The sequence below is a fragment of the Schistocerca piceifrons genome, chromosome 1 (genome assembly GCF_021461385.2).
Source record: "Schistocerca piceifrons isolate TAMUIC-IGC-003096 chromosome 1, iqSchPice1.1, whole genome shotgun sequence".
NCBI lineage: Eukaryota > Metazoa > Arthropoda > Insecta > Orthoptera > Acrididae > Schistocerca > Schistocerca piceifrons.
In genome coordinates, this window is record NC_060138.1 from 299,002,206 (window position 1) to 299,019,506 (window position 17,301).

Genomic DNA, 17,301 nt, shown 5'->3' on the forward strand with positions numbered 1-17,301 from the left:
TTAGAGAAAGCTTTTGACAATGTTGACTGGAATACTCTCTTTCAAATTCTAAATGTGGCAGGGGTAAAATACAGGGAGCGAAAGGCTATTTCCAATTTGTACATAAACCAGATGGCAGTTATAAGAGTCGAGGGACATGAAAGGGAAGCAGTGGTTGGGAAGGAAGTAAGACAGGGTTGTAGCCTGTCCCCGATGTTGTTCAATCTGTATATTGAGCAAGCAGTAAAGGAAACAAAAGAAAAATTCGGAGTAGGTATTAAAATTCATGGAGAAGAAATAAAAACTTTGAGGTTCGCCGATGACATTGTAATTCTGTCAGAGACAGCAAAGGACTTGGAAGAGCAGTTGAATGGAATGGACAGTGTCTTGAAAGGAGGATATAAGATTAACATCAACAAAAGCAAAACAAGGATAATGGAATGTAGTCTAATTAAGTCGGGTGATGCTGAGGGAATTAGATTAGGAAATGAGGCACTTAAAGTAGTAAAGGAGTTTTGCTATTTGGGGAGCAAAATAACTGATGATAGTCGAAGTAGAGAGGATATAAAATGTAGGCTGGCAATGGCAAGGAAAGCGTTTCTGAAGAAGAGAAATTTGTTAACATCCAGTATTGATTTAAGTGTCAGGAAGTCATTTCTGAAAGTATTCGTATGGAGTGTAGCCATGTATGGAAGTGAAACATGGACGATAAATAGTTTGGACAAGAAGAGAATAGAAGCTTTCGAAATGTGGTGCTACAGAAGAATGCTGAAGATTAGATGGGTAGATCACATAACTAATGAGGAAGTATTGAATAGGATTGGGGAGAAGAGAAGTTTGTGGCACAACTTGACCAGAAGAAGGGATCGGTTGGTAGGACAGGTTCTGAGGCATCAAGGGATCACCAATTTAGTATTGGAGGGCAGCGTGGAGGGTAAAAATCGTAGAGGGAGACCAAGAGATGAATACACTAAGCAGATTCAGAAGGATGTAGGTTGCAGTAGGTACTGGGAGATGAAAAAGCTTGCACAGGATAGAGTAGCATGGAGAGCTGCATCAAACCAGTCTCAGGACTGAAGACCACAACAACAATCTATATAAAAACAAACATGTATTATAGGCCACTGAAGATGCTTCATAAATAAAGTAAGCGAAACGCGTATGGAAAAAAACAAACTTCCTTTCAGTTAGTTGCAGAGACAGAATATACCTCCATGACCGTGTTTATGCTGCTTGTCTGCCATGTTCGCTCAAAGTCGAGCAACTGGATGCCGTTCCGTAACCAAAAATCATCGCATCACTTTTAGTGTGTTCACAGTGTGATAGTATTTCATTATGTCTTTCTTAGTTTTTATTTGCCAATTGCTTATTTTTCGTATATTGAGAATTCCATACTCTGGCGCTTCGTTTCTAATTTTTTCTTAACTCTTGTCTCGTCACCTTTCACATTTAGATGGAAGAATATGTCAACGCCGTTCTCATAGCGCATAAGAAGTGTGCAAATTATTCAAGAGAAGATGGCTATCCTCAAGAACTTTCTAGTCAACTTTTTTCTTCAATTCTGCAGTTACAGAAGTAAGCTGGATCGGAATATTCCTCGTTGCGAAAATGAACGAACCTTAAGTACAATTTCGTAATTTATACTTCATTCCTTTTGTGATCTCCATACAATTTAATTATTTGTAAATTAATATCGGTGAAAAGACGCCTTTTGTGAAACTCATAATTGACAGAGATTTATCCCACGTTAGAAAAGCAGATAAGAAAGTGGCTTTTGCCTGGGTCGCCTCTTTGGTTAGACTGGGCCGGTCTCTTGGGAAATGGAATAAACTGGCGGAGAAGCGCGCGGCAGGGTGGGGGCATAGTATCGTATTACAAGGTCGACCGTTGTTTTCTTTTTGGATGATCTTTGTACGTGCAATTAAAGACAAAACAAGATATCAACAGTGTCAGTCACAGGCAGACTTTGCAACGGGCATAGCAAGCAGGCTGCCACCATGCAGAGCAATGAAAAGGCGCTTCACTGCGAGATCTGTATTTCCTGTTCTCTTATGGATTAAAAGCGCTGACCACTCGGTCGCGTTTCTATACGGTATCGTAACCTTAAATATGCAATCTCCGATAACCTCAATACTGACGGACATTTCTTCCATCTTTCAGGCTTCTTCAAATGGTTCAAATGGCTCGGAGCACTATGGGACTTAACTTCTGAGGTCATCAGTCCCCTAGAACTTAGAACTACTTAAACCTAACTAACCTAAGGACATCACACACACCCATGCCCGAGGCAGGATTCGAACCTGCGACCGTAGCGGTCTTGCGCGGTTCCAGACTGTAGCGCCTAGAACCTCTCGGCCACCGCAGCCGGCCAACAGGCTTCTTGCCCGAATCTAATAAAGCTCAAGAGTCTATCACGTAGGACACCGAAGGTCATCTTGTTCAAAATGCAGTTGTATGTATGACTGATCAATCTAACAGTCTAGTGCGTGAAAGTTCAACATTAACGTAGTAAAAATAATTTTGCTGTGTAATAACAGCTTATATTTACGGTCGGAATTTATAGAATATAACCACCTCCGCCCCCCATCACTTACTTTTGGGGGAGGGGGTAGTGGAAGGGGGTCGGATTTGTCATGGTCTCCCTAAATCGATTAAGGGAAATGTTGGGGGTGTTGATTTGAAAAGGACACAAGCATCTCCTCTACCCTCTCTCAATGTGAGCTCGAACTCCGTGCCTAACGACTAGTCTTCGACGGTACTTCCACCCCCAACTTCCCTCATCGCTGCTCTATGCTATCTGACACGCATGTGACCACTTATGCGTCTCTAAAGAGGTGTTGAAATAATAAAAAAAATTCTATAAGTTACTTTATTGTTGAAAAGTTTCACGACGCATTTGTATAGTTAGGTGTTCACCGTAATATGACATGATTATTGTGTAGGCTCCCGACGAGGAAGCATCATTCACAATTTTAATCTAATCACATACTCGATCAATGATAAAATAGTGGCAGCGATCAAGACAAGAAGCAGTCGACCCAAATATTTTGCTACCGTGAAGAAGTAAATGGAGCTGAATTACTGTGAAAATTAAAAGGGGACATGAAATTACAATTTAAAGAATGTTCTCTAGCGTTCTGATAGAACCTCTTAAACTATACGAAGCACGTACTATAGCAATTCCTTGGAGCACAGCTCCTCACTGTTTGCTAATGGAGTACATCTTCCTCTTATGTGTAAATCAAGCTCTTAAATATATGATTATATCGCCCAAGAGGTGGCTCTACAATTGTGGACGACCGTTTAACAGGTAATTTTTAATATTTGCTAAATAACTGAGTTACTCATTGGAACATGTAACATGTGATTTTGCAGCAATAACAGAAATTGTATTTTCTCAGTGTCACTACACACTGAGGTGACAAAAGTCACAGGATTCCTCCTAATATCGTGTCGGACCTCCTTTTATTCGGCATAGTGTAGCAGCTCGTCGTGGCGTACCCCACAAGTCGCTGGAAGTCGCCCATGCAGGAATACTGAGCCTTGCTGCCTCTAGAGCTGTTCATAATTGCAGAAGTGTTGCCGATGCAAGATTTTATACACGAACTGACCCCTCGATTGTATCCCATATGTATTCGATAGTATTCATGTCGGCCGATCTACATCTACATCCATACTCCCCAAGCCACCTGACGGTGTGTGGCGGAGGGTACCTTGAGTACCTCTATCGGTTCTCCCTTCTATTCCAGTCTTGTATTGTTCGTGGAAAGAAAGATTTGCCGTATGCCTCTGTCTGGGCTCCAATCTCTCTGATTTTATCCTCATGATCTCTTCGCGAGATACACGAGGGAGGGAGCAATATACTGCTTGACTCTTCGGTGAAGGTATGTTCTCGAAACTTCAACAAAAGCCCGTACCGAGCTACTGAGCTACTCTCTTGCAGAGTCTTCCACTGGAGTTTATCTATCATCTCCGTAACGCTTTCGCGATTTCTAAATGATCCTGTAACGAAGCGCGCTGCTCTCCGTTGGCTCTTCTCTATCTCTTCGATCAACCCTATCTAGTATGGATCCCACACCGGTGAGCATTATTCAAGCAGAGGGCGAACAAGTGTACTGTAACCTACTTCCTTTGTTTTCGGATTGCATTTCCTTAGGATTCTTCCAATGAATCTCAGTCTGGCATCTGCTTTACCGACGGTCAACTTTATATGATCATTCCATTTTAAATCACTCCTAATGCCTACTCCTAGATAATTTATGAAATTAACTGCTTCCAGTTGCTGACCTGCTATATTGTAGCTAAATGATAAAGGATCTTTCTTTCTATGTATTCGCAGCACGTTACACTTGTCTACATTGAGATTCAGTTGCCATTCCCTGCACCATGGGTCAATTCGTTGCAGATCCTCCTGCATTTCGGTACAATTTTCCATTGTTACAACCTCTCGATATACTACAGCATCATCCGCAAAAAGCCTCAGTGAACTTCCGATGCTACCCACAAGGTCATTTATGTATATTGTGAATAGCAACGGTCCTACGACACCTGAAATCACTCTTACTTCGGAAGACTTCTCTCCATTGAGAATGACACGCTGCGTTCTGTTATCTAGGAACCTTTCAATCCAATCACACAATTGGTCTGATAGTCCATATGCTCTACTTTGTTCATTAAACGACTGTGGGGAACTGTATCGAACGCCTTGCGAAAGTCGAGAAACACGGCATCTACCTGGAAACCCGTGTCTATGGCCCTCTGAGTCTCGTGGACGAATAGCGCGAGCTGAGTTTCAAATGATCGTCTTTTTCGAAACCCATGCTGATTCCTACAGAGTAGATTTCTAGTCTCCAGAAAAGTCATTATACTCGAACATAATACGTGTTCCAAAATTCTACAACTGATCGACGTTAGAGATATAGGTTTATAGTTCTGCACATCTGTTCGACGTCTCTTCTTGAAAACGGCGATGACCTGTGCCCTTTTCCAATCTCTTGGAACGCTACGCTCTTTTAGAAATCTACAGTACACCATTGCAAGAATGGGGGCAAATTCCTTCGAGTACACTGTGTAAAATCGAACTGGTATCCCATCAGGTCCGACGGCCTTTCCTCTTTAGAGCGATTTTAATTGTTTTTCTATCCATCTGTCATCTATTTCGCTATCTATCATTTTGTCATCTGTGCAACAATCTAGAGAAGGAACTGCAGTGCAGTCTTCCTCTGTGAAACAACTTTGGAAAAAGACATTTAGTATTTCGGCCTTTACTCTGTCATCCTCTATTTCAGTACCATTTTGGTCACAGGATGTCTGGACATTTTGTTTTGAATCACCTACCACTTTGACATAAGACCAAAATTTCTTAGGATTTTCTGCCAAGTCAGTACATAGACCTTTACTTTCGAATTCACTGAACGCCTCTCGCATAGCCCTCCTCACACTATATTCCGCTTCGCGTAATTTTTGTTTGTCTGCAAGGCTTTGGCTATGTTTATGTCTGCTGTGAAGTTCCCTTTGCTTCCGTAGCAGATTTCTAACTCGGTTGTTGTACCACGGTGGCTCTTTTTCATCTCTCACGATCTTGCTTGGCACATACTCATCTAATGAATATTGTACGATGGTTTTGAACTTAGTCCGCTGATCCTCCACATTATCTGTACTTGAGATAAAACTTTTGTGCTGAGCCGTCAAGCACTCTGAAATCTGCTCTTTGTCACTTTTGCTAAACAGAAAAATCTTCCTACGGTTTTTAATATTTCTATTTACGGCTGAAATCATCGACGCAGTAACCGCTTTATGATCGCTGATTCCCTGTTCTGCGTTAACTGGTTTAACTAGTTCGGGCCTGTTTGTCACCAGAAGATCTAATATGTTATCGCCACGAGTCGGTTATCTATTTAACTGTTCAAGGTAGTTTTCAGATAATGCACCTAAAAAAATTTCACTGTATTCTTTGTCCCTGCCACCCGTTATAAACGTTTGAGTCTCCCAGTCTATATCTGGTAAATTAAAATCACCACCCAGAAGTATAACATGGTCGGGAAATCTACTCGAAATATTTTCCAAATTTTCCTTCAGGTTCTCTGCCTATAGAGACATCCAATTACCATATTTGAGCCTGCTTTAACCGTGACCTTCACCCAAATTATTTCACACTTCGGATCTCCGTCAATTTCTTTCCATACTATAGCACTTTTTATCGCTATAAACACGCCTCCCCCTTCACTGTCCAGCCTGTCTCTGCGGTATACATTCCAATCTGCATTTAGAATTTCATTACTATTTACATCTGGTTTCAGACAACTTTCCGTCCCTAGTACTATGTGGGCATTGTGACCGTTTATTTATGAGAGCAGTTCTGGGACCTTTCTATAGACGCTCCTGCAGTTTACTATTACCACATTAATATTGTTATACCCTGTTGCGTTTTGCCTACTACTACCTTGTCGCGTCTCAGGAGGCGTCTTGTCGGGCCTAGGGAGGGAATTCTCTAACCTAAAAAATCCACTTGTGCACTCCACACGTACTCCGCTACCCTTGTAGCCGCTTCCTGCGTGTAGTGCACGCCTGACATATTCAGGGGAACCCTTTATTTCTCCATCCGATAGCGGGGGTCGAGAAATTTGCACCCCAGATCTCCGCAGAATCGTCTGAGACTCTGGGTTAAGCCTTCCACTCGGCTCCAAACCAGAGGACCGCGATCGGATCTGAGAACGATACTACAAATAGTTAGCTCAGATTAAACCCCGCGAGCGAGGCACTCCGCTTTCACCAACTCCGCCAACCGCCTGTATGAACTGAGGATGACCTCTGAACCCAGACGGCAGGAGTCATTGGTGCCGACATGAGCAACAATTTGCAGTCGGGTGCACGCAGTGCTCTCTGTCGCCGCCGGTAGGGCCTCCTCCACATCTCGGATGAGACCCCTCGCCAAGCAGACAGAGTGAACACTGGCCTTCTTCCCCGATCTTTCCGCTATTTCCCTAAGGGGCTCCATCACCCGCCTAACATTGGAGCTCCCAATAAATAATAAACCCCTCCCCCCGTGTGCCTGCTCGGACTTTGCTGAAGGAGCGGCCACATGTCCACTCACAAGCAGAGCGGACGATGCCACACGGCCAGCCTCCACATTTACCCTCCGCCCCGTGAGACGCGAACGCCGCTGAACCCGCCACTGCCCTTGAGAGGGTGGCCAAACTGCGCCCGGTACCGCGAAGATGTCTCGACAGCAGGGACCGTGGTTGAAGCATGTAACGCCTGGGGTGTATCATGCGACGCACCAAACTCCCCACTGCCGCTACACTCCGAGGCAGTAGCCTGAAGACGGCTGACCGCGGCCATCAGCACGTTCAGCTGTTCGCGAGCAGTGGCCAGCTCCTCCTGCGTCCGTACACAGCAATCACACATGCAATCCATCCTAAGAAATCAACAATTTACTGTAGAGAGCTAATCAACTTTTAACTACACTGATAATTCACTAAAGGCGGCTGATAGCTAACTAAACTGTGGTTGCTAGATACTTGTTGCCAACAGTGAAAATAAGCCCGACCTGTCACCTGGGTGGCCAAAGCATTAGCTCGAATTGTCTTGAATGTTCTTCAAACAAATCGTGAACTATTGCAGTCCGGTGACATGATATCGTTGTTTGAGAACATGAAGTCCATGAATGACTGCAAATGGTCTTTAAGTAGTAGAACTTAACAATTTCCACTGAATGGTTGATTCAGTTGGACCAGACGATCCAGTCCATTCCATGTAAACACAGCCCAGACCATTACGCAGCCAGATTGCACAGTGCTTTCAAAATGGTTCAAATGGCTCTGAGCACTATGGGACTTAACTTCTGAGGTCATCAGTCCCCTAGAACTTAGAACTACTTAAACCTAACTAACCTAAGGACATCAGACACATCCATGCCCGAGGCAGGATTCGAACCTGCGACCGTAGCAGTCGCGCGGTTCCAGACTGCCGCTCCGCCACATCGGCCGGCGCACAGTGCCTTGTTGACAACCAGGGTCCATGGCGTCGTGAGGTCTGCGCCACACTCGAACCCTACCATCAGCTCTTACCAACTGAAATCAGGACTCGTCTGAGCAGGCCACGGTTTTCCAGTCGTCTAGCATCCAGCCGATTTGGTAATGAGCCCAGGAGAGGCGCTGCAGGCGATGTCGTGCTGTTAACAAAGGCACTCGCGTCGGTCGTCTGCTACCGTAGCCCATTAATGCCAAATTTCGCCGCACTGACCTAACGGATACGTTCGTCGCACGTCCCACGTTGATTTCTGCGTTTATTTCGCTCAGTGTTACTTGTCTATTAGCAGTGACAACTCTACGTAATCGCCGCTGCTCTTTTAAGTGAAGGCCGTCAGCAACTGCGTTGTCTGTGGTGAGAGATAATGCCTCAAATCAGGTATTCTCGGCACACTCTTGTCTCTGTGGATCTCGGAATACTGAATTCCCTAATGATTTCCGTCTAGCTCCAACTACCGTTCCGCGGTCAAAGTCTGTTAATTCCCGTCTTGTGGCCACAATCACGTTGGAAATCTTTTCACGTGAATCATCCGAGCATAAATGACAGCTCCGGCAATTCACTCCCGTTTCATACGTTGTGTACGCGATACTAACGCCAGCTACATATGTGCATATCGCTATTCAGTGACTTTTGTCACCTCATTTTGTAGTCAGAAATTTAATACGAGTATTATTGGAAAGGTATAAAAGTATGTTACGGACCTCTCGGGGTAGAGTGTCGCCATGTGAGTGCCAATGACGGAACCCCAGTCGCCGCCCTGGACGTAGAACTTTGTGAAGCCCAGGCGCTCCATGAGGTCTTTCATGACGACCGCCACCTGCGCGGCGCCCAGGCCAGGCTTCTGGGCGCCCTGCGAGAAGCCATATCCCGGCAGCGAGGGCGCCACCACCTCGAAGACGAAGTCCTGCCCCTCTCGCGGCGTGGTGAGCAGCGGGATGACGGAGTAGAACTCCCGCACGGAGCCCGGCCAGCCGTGTAGCAGCAACAGCGGCACGATGTCCACACCCTTCGGCACGTTTGCCGGCTTGACGCGCAGGAAGTGCAGCACCAGCCCGTCCACCGTCGTCTTGTACTGCGGGAACTTGTTCAGGAACTTCTCGCGCTCGCGCCAGTCGTACTTGGTGCGCCAGAACTCCAGCACTTCCTCCAAGTACTTAGAGTTGAAGCCGTACTCGAAGCCAATTCCCTCCAGTGGTGGCGTTAGCTTTGGAGTGGATTTGAGGCGTTCATGCAAGTCTCGGATAACCTTCAACATTTTAAATGGTTCATCAGGCGCAAAGCCGAAGGCAGAAGAGGGGCTAAAATCGAACTGTGCTCTAATACCCGATGCAATACGTATCAGATTCTATACAGTATTTTCCCTCGTTAGCCCCTCTTTTAAGCGTAAGATGCAAAATATCATTACCCAGTAGCTGAAGGAATGCACAGCTCGCATTTCTCTACAAGAAGGTTTGCAGAATTGTCTATAAAACTACTGTCTAATATCTTTGATATCTGTTCGTTGCAGATCATTAAACATACACTACTTGACAAAAAAAGTGAAGTACCCAGAATAGATGGCTGGATGTCAGAGCAACTTCGTTAACGTGCACACTGTCAACATGTATGTGAATGGATGGAGTTGTAGCTCTCTGTGATAGGTAGAGTGCATTAGTGTTGTTCACATTTAGTTTTGTTACCAGGCCTGCCGCATGAACAGCGTCAGCTGTTAAGTGATCATTCAAAGAACACAGAGATGTCGTGTTTTCTGTGAGACACTGTTATAAGCGTTCATCCCCGGTAGCTGAGTGGTCAGCGCGACAGAATGTCAGTCCTACAGGCCCGGGGCGGCCGCGGTGGCCAAGCGGTTCTAGGCGGTTCAGTCCGGAACCGCGCGACTGCTTCGGTCGCAGGTTCGAATCCCGCCTCGGGCATGGACGTGTGTGATGTCCTTAGGTTAGTTCGGTTTAATTGGTTCTAGGGGGACTGATGACCTCAGATGTTAACTCCCATAGTGCTCAGAACCATTTAAGGGCCCGGGTTCGATTCCCGGCTAGGTCGGAGATTTTCTCCGCTCAGGGACTGGGTGTTGTGTTGTCCTAATCATCAACATTTCATCCCCATCGATGCGCGAACGGTCTACCCGACGGGAGGCCCTAGTCACACGACGTTTACGTTTAGCGTTATAAGTACCTGATGGAATTTGAAAGGGGCCTCATTGCGGGTCTCCATTTGGCCGCCTGGTCCAGTCGTGAAATATCCAGATCTGTGGAGAATTTGGAGTTGACAGTGGCCTGTTGTTGGACTGCACGGGAACGTGACGGCAGCCATACTTGTCGTCAAGGTTCCGGCCGACCACGGCTGACCACCACAATGGGAGGAGTGCTGCATTGTGTACCAACCACGTCGTAACCTTTTCACATCTGTGCAAGTAATGGACTCCCTGCGATTATATGTCACCCTGCATCATTGGCCAGAGACAAGCAGCAGTCATCCTGCATCACTGCTCAGAGGTAAGCAATGGTCAAATTAAGGATTCAACAACACATGCGTAAGACGCCTTTAAAACCACAATAACAATAGCTGGGTTTCGAAGGGTGCCGTGCCTGGGAAGCATACACTACTGATGATTGGCGTCAGATTGTGTTCAGCAATGAGTCGTGGTTCTCCACTAGCCTGGTTGACCATCGTCGGTGAGTATGGATGCGACGTGAGGAGAGGTCCCTTCCTTCCTATGTTTTGGAGAGGCAGAGTGGAGCTACTCCTGGTATGGGATACCACTGGGTGTGCTTCCAGGTCAAGGCTGATAGTGACTGAAGGAACTTTGACGGTACAACAGGACGTCACGTACATGCTACATCCTCATTGTGTTATGTGTAAGGCGAAAATATCGTGGTCCCGTTTTTCAATAACACAGTTGCCCGTCGACACATGGCATATGATTCTACGAACTATCTGCTTGATGTTAAGGTACTCCTGTGACCACCAAAATCCCCAGGTCTGACCCAATAGAACATGCATGGGACCAGCTCAAACGTCAACTGCGTCCCAGTGTCAGTATCCAGGATATCAAGGGCCAGTTACACCAGTTGTGAGTCGTCTTAGGCCGGCCGCGGTGGTCGTGCGGTTCTAGGCGCTGCAGTCCGGAACCGCGGGACTGCTACGGTCGCAGGTTCGAATCCTGCCTCGGGCATTGATGTGTGTGATGTCCTTAGGTTAGTTAGGTTTAAGTAGTTCTTAGCTCTAGGGGACTGATGACCTAAGATGTTAAGTCCCATAGTGCTCAGAGCCATTTGAACCATTTTTTTTTTTTTTTTTTTTTTGAGCCGTCTTGCCTCAGGCTGTGATACAACGGCTCTTGACACCCTTCCCAACCGAATCAGTGCATGCATCCAGGCAACGGAGGGTGCAACGACATACTGGTGAGTGGGCTCGTACTGCCAACTTCTTTGTAAGTTTGACTCGATATAATCGTCGCTGAAATAACATCGTATACCCTCTCAACCCGTGATGTTTCATTTCTGCGGCTGGTTCCGGCGGAGTTCGAGTCCTCCCTCGGGCATGGGTGTGTGTGTTTGTCCTTAGGATAATTTAGGTTAAGTAGTGTGTAAGCTTAGGGACTGATGACCTTAGCAGTTAAATCCCATAAGATTTCACACACATTTGAACATTTTGTTTCAATCCCCCCTTCCACATTTTGTCAGGCAGTATATTATAGGTATCTCCAACAGAATGATCCCCACGCCAGCCATCACAGAATTAAAAAAAATTGTCATGTGATAACCCAGCTCTCACTCTTCTAGTATGACATCGTGAAAGTTAAGGAACTAGAAGTAACTCTAATATTGTTCATTGAAATTAATACAATTATAAAAATTCTACGATACAAAAGCTCATATGGTGTTGATGGACTTTCAAACAGAATTCTAAAAAACTGTTTTAACTTAATAAGTAAAGTCCTTAGTGATATATGGAATGCATCAATGACGCAGGGAATTTTTCCAGACATTAAAATATGCAGTTGTTAAACTTCTTTTCTAAATGTCTGACAAGAAACACTTAAATAATTACATCGAATTTCCTTACTGACATCTTTTCCAAAATATTCGAAGAAGTAATGTACAGTACTCAAGAGTAGTCTCATATTTAAGTATAAACAATTTGCTTTGGATTTCAGATTGGTTGCTCGACTGAGAATGCTATTTACACATTCACTCATCAAATATTAAGAGCCTTAAATAATAAAATATCACCAGCTGGTATTTTTGTGATATTTCTAAGGCATTTGATTGTTAAGGCCTTGTTACATACACTCTCCAAAACTCAACTTTTACAGCACTGATGGCTTTACACATAACTGATTTGACACCTACTTAACAAGCTGAATTCAAAAAGTTGTGCTGAATACTTCAAACAATAAGGACAAAAGCTGAAGTAATGAATTAAAATTTGTGCCCAAGCCAGGACTTGAAACCAGGTCTCTTCCTTATAAGGCAGATGTGCTATCCACTACACCATGCTGGCTAACAGAGCTAACACAAACTTCAATTAACTTCTCAGCAAAATAAGCATAAATTTTGATTCACTTCTTCAGCTTCTATTCTTAGCTAAGATAAAGTCGAGACACATTATGTCTCCTAGAAAATATAAATGTGTCAGATAAATTCAAACAATGTTGGAAGGGCAGAAAATTTTGGTTACTGAGGAGAAATCACAATGAGAGTCCCATAAAGTTCAATGTTGGGTCCACTCGAGTTACATCCAGAAAGTAAGTTTCCCGATGTTGTTTCCTTTAAAGTAGACGTATTTAGCTGGGAAGATAGCGCATGCACCACAGATCTGTGACGTGACACAAATGCCGGCCGAAAAGGTGCCCGTACTGCGACACCAGAGCCCCAGAATGGTGTCTCTTATTCGTTCTTCCGCCGCCTACGAGGCTCGGCCAGTGATAAGGTTCTTTAATGCACAAAACATAGCGCCATCCAAATTCATCTGTTGGGTCTACGGGAAGAACACCATGCTCAAACAGTTGGTGCTTTGCTGGTGTAAGTTTTTTTTCCGAAGGTCGTCAAAGTATCGTTGATAAACGGCGCAGTGGACGACCGTCCCTCAGCAGTGACCTTCTCGTTGAGCTGGCGCGGCAGCGTATCCTGCAGAACCGTCGCTTCATGATTACGGAGCTCAGCAGCTAATTTCCGCAGATATCGCGATCTTTCTTGCATGAAATCGTCGCTAACCACCTGCTGTTCAAGAAATTGTCTGCCATTTGCGTGCCAAAAACCTGACACCCGAGCACAAAACGAAACGCCTTGGGGCAGCACTGACATTTCTGCAGCGGCATCATGATGACGGCGACGAGTTCTTCGACTGGATCGTCACGGTCAATGAGATGTGGATTTCTTACTTGACCATGGAAACCAAGCGGACGACTCTCACTTGCTCTTTCGGCTCACAGGTGGCAAACTTCTACGACACAGGAATACAGAAGCTGATTGCACGATATGACAAGTGTCTCAGTTCTTTTGATGACTACGTAAGAGAATAGCTGAAACACTGCTTTAGTGTAACTAAGTTGTCGTTGTTTAAAAAAATTACGGAAACTTAATATATATATATACACTCCTGGAAATGGAAAAAAGAACACATTGACACCGGTGTGTCAGACCCACCATACTTGCTCCGGACACTGCGAGAGGGCTGTACAAGCAATGATCACACGCACGGCACAGCGGACACACCAGGAACCGCGGTGTTGGCCGTCGAATGGCGCTAGCTGCGCAGCATTTGTGCACCGCCGCCGTCAGTGTCAGCCAGTTTGCCGTGGCATACGGAGCTCCATCGCAGTCTTTAACACTGGTAGCATGCCGCGACAGCGTGGACGTGAACCGTATGTGCAGTTGACGGACTTTGAGCGAGGGCGTATAGTGGGCATGCGGGAGGCCGGGTGGACGTACCGCCGAATTGCTCAACACGTGGGGCGTGAGGTCTCCACAGTTGTCGCCAGTGGTCGGCGGAAGGTGCACGTGCCCGTCGACCTGGGACCGGACCGCAGCGACGCACTGATGCACGCCAAGACCGTAGGATCCTACGCAGTGCCGTAGGGGACCGCACCGCCACTTCCCAGCAAATTAGGGACACTGTTGCTCCTGGGGTATCGGCGAGGACCATTCGCAACCGTCTCCATGAAGCTGGGCTACGGTCCCGCACACCGTTAGGCCGTCTTCCGCTCACGCCCCAACATCGTGCAGCCCGCCTCCAGTGGTGTCGCGACAGACGTGAATGGAGGGACGAATGGAGACGTGTCGTCTTCAGCGATGAGGGTCGCTTCTGCCTTGGTGCCAATGATGGTCGTATGCGTGTTTGGCGCCGTGCAGGTGAGCGCCACAATCAGGACTGCATACGACCGAGGCACACAGGGCCAACACCCGGCATCATGGTGTGGGGAGCGATCTCCTACACTGGCCGTACACCACTGGTGATCGTCGAGGGGACACTGAATAGTGCACGGTACATCCAAACCGTCATCGAACCCATCGTTCTACCATTCCTAGACCGGCAAGGGAACTTGCTGTTCCAACAGGACAATGCACGTCCGCATGTATCCCGTGCCACCCAACGTGCTCTAGAAGATGTATGTCAACTACCCTGGCCAGCAAGATCTCCGGATCTGTCCCCCATTGAGCATGTTTGGGACTGGATGAAGCGTCGTCTCACGCGGTCTGCACGTCCAGCACGAACGCTGGTCCAACTGAGGCGCCAGGTGGAAATGGCATGGCAAGCCGTTCCACAGGACTACATCCAGCATCTCTACGATCGTCTCCATGGGAGAATAGCAGCCTGCATTGCTGCGAAAGGTGGATATACACTGTACTAGTGCCGACATTGCGCATGCTCTGTTGCCTGTGTCTATGTGCCTGTGGTTCTGTCAGTGTGATCATGTGATGTATCTGACCCCAGGAATGTGTCAATAAAGTTTCCCCTTCCTGGGACAATGAATTCACGGTGTTCTTATTTCAATTTCCAGGAGTGTATATATATGCCACCCTTCCACCGTAAGAGTTTTTTTTTTTAAATCAAGTTGCACCATCGGTGGCAAGTTAATCTTTTAATGTTTGTGTTTTGTACCATTTCCATCCCTCCCATGGGGTACATAGTTTATGTGCTTGTGTGAGTTGTTAAAATGTTTAGTTTAAAGTAATACGGTGGGTTGCAGATTTGCACCAGTGTAGTCTTTCAGAGGTTGCTGTGAGCGGTCTTGACTACGGCCGTGTCAAAAGGGAGCGGCAAGGTTCTCAGCCCGAAAGCTCATACTGTCAAAAATTTGTTCTTCCTGCCTCTGAATAAATTGTAACTTGATATTTAGAGGGAACTTTCTGATTATAATTTTAAATCTGTTTCTAAAAAAAAAAAAAAAAAACGTTTTTAGGAATAAAATTTCCATTTGTTGAAAGAAATTTGATTTGTTTTCATCAGTTACCCACTGGCAACTACTTCCACGCTCACAGAGTGTGATCAAATGTGTTAATGTTCTTGATGAATCGCTAGTAAATAAAGTAAATTCTTAAGAAAAAGTTTTGTAAGTAAATTCACGGTTCACATTTGACTCATTATCACAGCAACGTTTACTAACGAAAGTGCATTCGTATGGAGTGTCAAACGAAATTTGTAAGTGCACTGAAGATTTTTTGCTATGGAGGGCATAGCGTGTAATTTTGGATGGAGAGTCATCACCAAATGTACACGTAACTTTAGGTGTGCCCCAGGAAAGTGTCTTTAAATTTGTTGTTGGAAATACACTTGGGTGCTCGCTGACTTAGGGGTGAACTGAACAGTATCGGCTTACACTGTCTGAGATGTTGATGGTGAAGGGCCGGATGGAGCCGTCGGCCTTCTCGGGGCGGCGAGTCACCCACCAGGTGCTGTCCAGCCGCGGCACCGCCGGAGTCTGGTTCAGCTTCAGCCACACCAGCACCGACACCACCGCCACCAGCAACGTCAGGTACCTGAGCACGGCCATCCTGCAGGGAGAAGAAACGATGCAAAAGGCTAACTTACATTTCGTTACAACCACACATTGTTTGGAAGGACATGACTGAGGAAACAGGCACGAGTACACTATTGTCTTATTACACCCAATCCTAAGGCGAGGGATCAGCTTAGAGTCAAATTACCTATACTGATATGGACTTTTCTTTGGTTGGAGAACTAGAACGAGGTACTTTCAGATTCTTGAGGTTGACTGATTCTCAAATGAGAGGAAGTGGCTCCAAAAAACACTGTTGGCCATTAAAATTGCTACACCAAGAAGAAATGCAGATGATAAACGGGTATTCATTGGACGAATATATTTTACTAGAACTGACATGTGATTACATTTTCACGCTATTTGGGTGCATAGATCCTGAGAAATCAGTACCCAGAACAACCACCTCTGGCCGTAACAACGGCCTTGATACGCCTGGGCATTGAATCAAACAGAGCTTGGATGGCGTGTACAGGTACAGCTGCCCATGCAGCTTAAACACGATACCACAGTTCATCATCAGTTGCTCGGCCACCATTGACCAGACGTTTTCAATTGGTGAGAGATCTGGAGAATGTGATGGCCAGGGCAGCAGTCGAACATTTTCTGTATCCAGAAAGGCCCCTACAGGACCTGCAACATGCGGTCGTGCATTATCCTGCTGAAATGTAGGGTTTCGCAGGAATCGAATGAAGGGTAGAGCCACGGGTCGTAGCACATCTGAAATGTAACGTCCACTGTTCAATGTGCCGTCAATGCGAACAAGAGGTGACCGAGACGTGTAACCAAAGGCACCCCATACCGTTACGCCGGGTGATATGCCAGTATGGCGATGACGAGTACACGATTCCAAAGTGCGTTCACCGCGATGACGCCAAAAACGGATGCGATCAGAACCTGGATTCATCCGAAAAAATGACGTTTTGCCATTCGTGCACCCACGTTCGTCGTTGAGTACACCATCGAGGGCGCTCCCGTCTGTGATGCAACGTCAAGGGTAACCGTAGCCATGGTCTCCAAGCTGATAGTCCATGCTGCTGCAAACGTCGTCGAACTGTTCATGCAGATGGTTGTTGTCTTGCAAACATCCCCATTTGTTGACTCGGGGAACGAGACGTGGCTGCACGATCCGTTACAGCCATGCGGATAAGATGCCTGTCATCTCGACTGCTTGTGATATGAGGCCGTTGCTATCCAGCACGGCGTTCCGTATTATCCTCCTGAACTCACCGATTCCATATTCTGCTAACAGTCATTGGATCTCGACCAACGCGAGCACCAATGTCGCT

General features: G+C 46.1%; 1 protein-coding gene across 1 annotated transcript in view; it reads right to left on the reverse strand.

Moving 5' to 3' along the window:
* LOC124780383 (juvenile hormone epoxide hydrolase 1-like) overlaps window positions 1-17,301 on the reverse strand; it is a 79,802-nt gene that overhangs the window by 38,140 nt on the left and 24,361 nt on the right. The window contains exons 2-3 of the mRNA XM_047253776.1: window positions 15,833-16,007; window positions 8,712-9,256 (exon numbers count right to left, since the gene is read on the reverse strand). Coding sequence (XP_047109732.1) covers window positions 8,712-9,256; window positions 15,833-16,006 — 719 coding nt within the window. The 5' untranslated portion in view covers window position 16,007. The remainder of the gene's footprint in view (window positions 1-8,711; window positions 9,257-15,832; window positions 16,008-17,301) is intronic.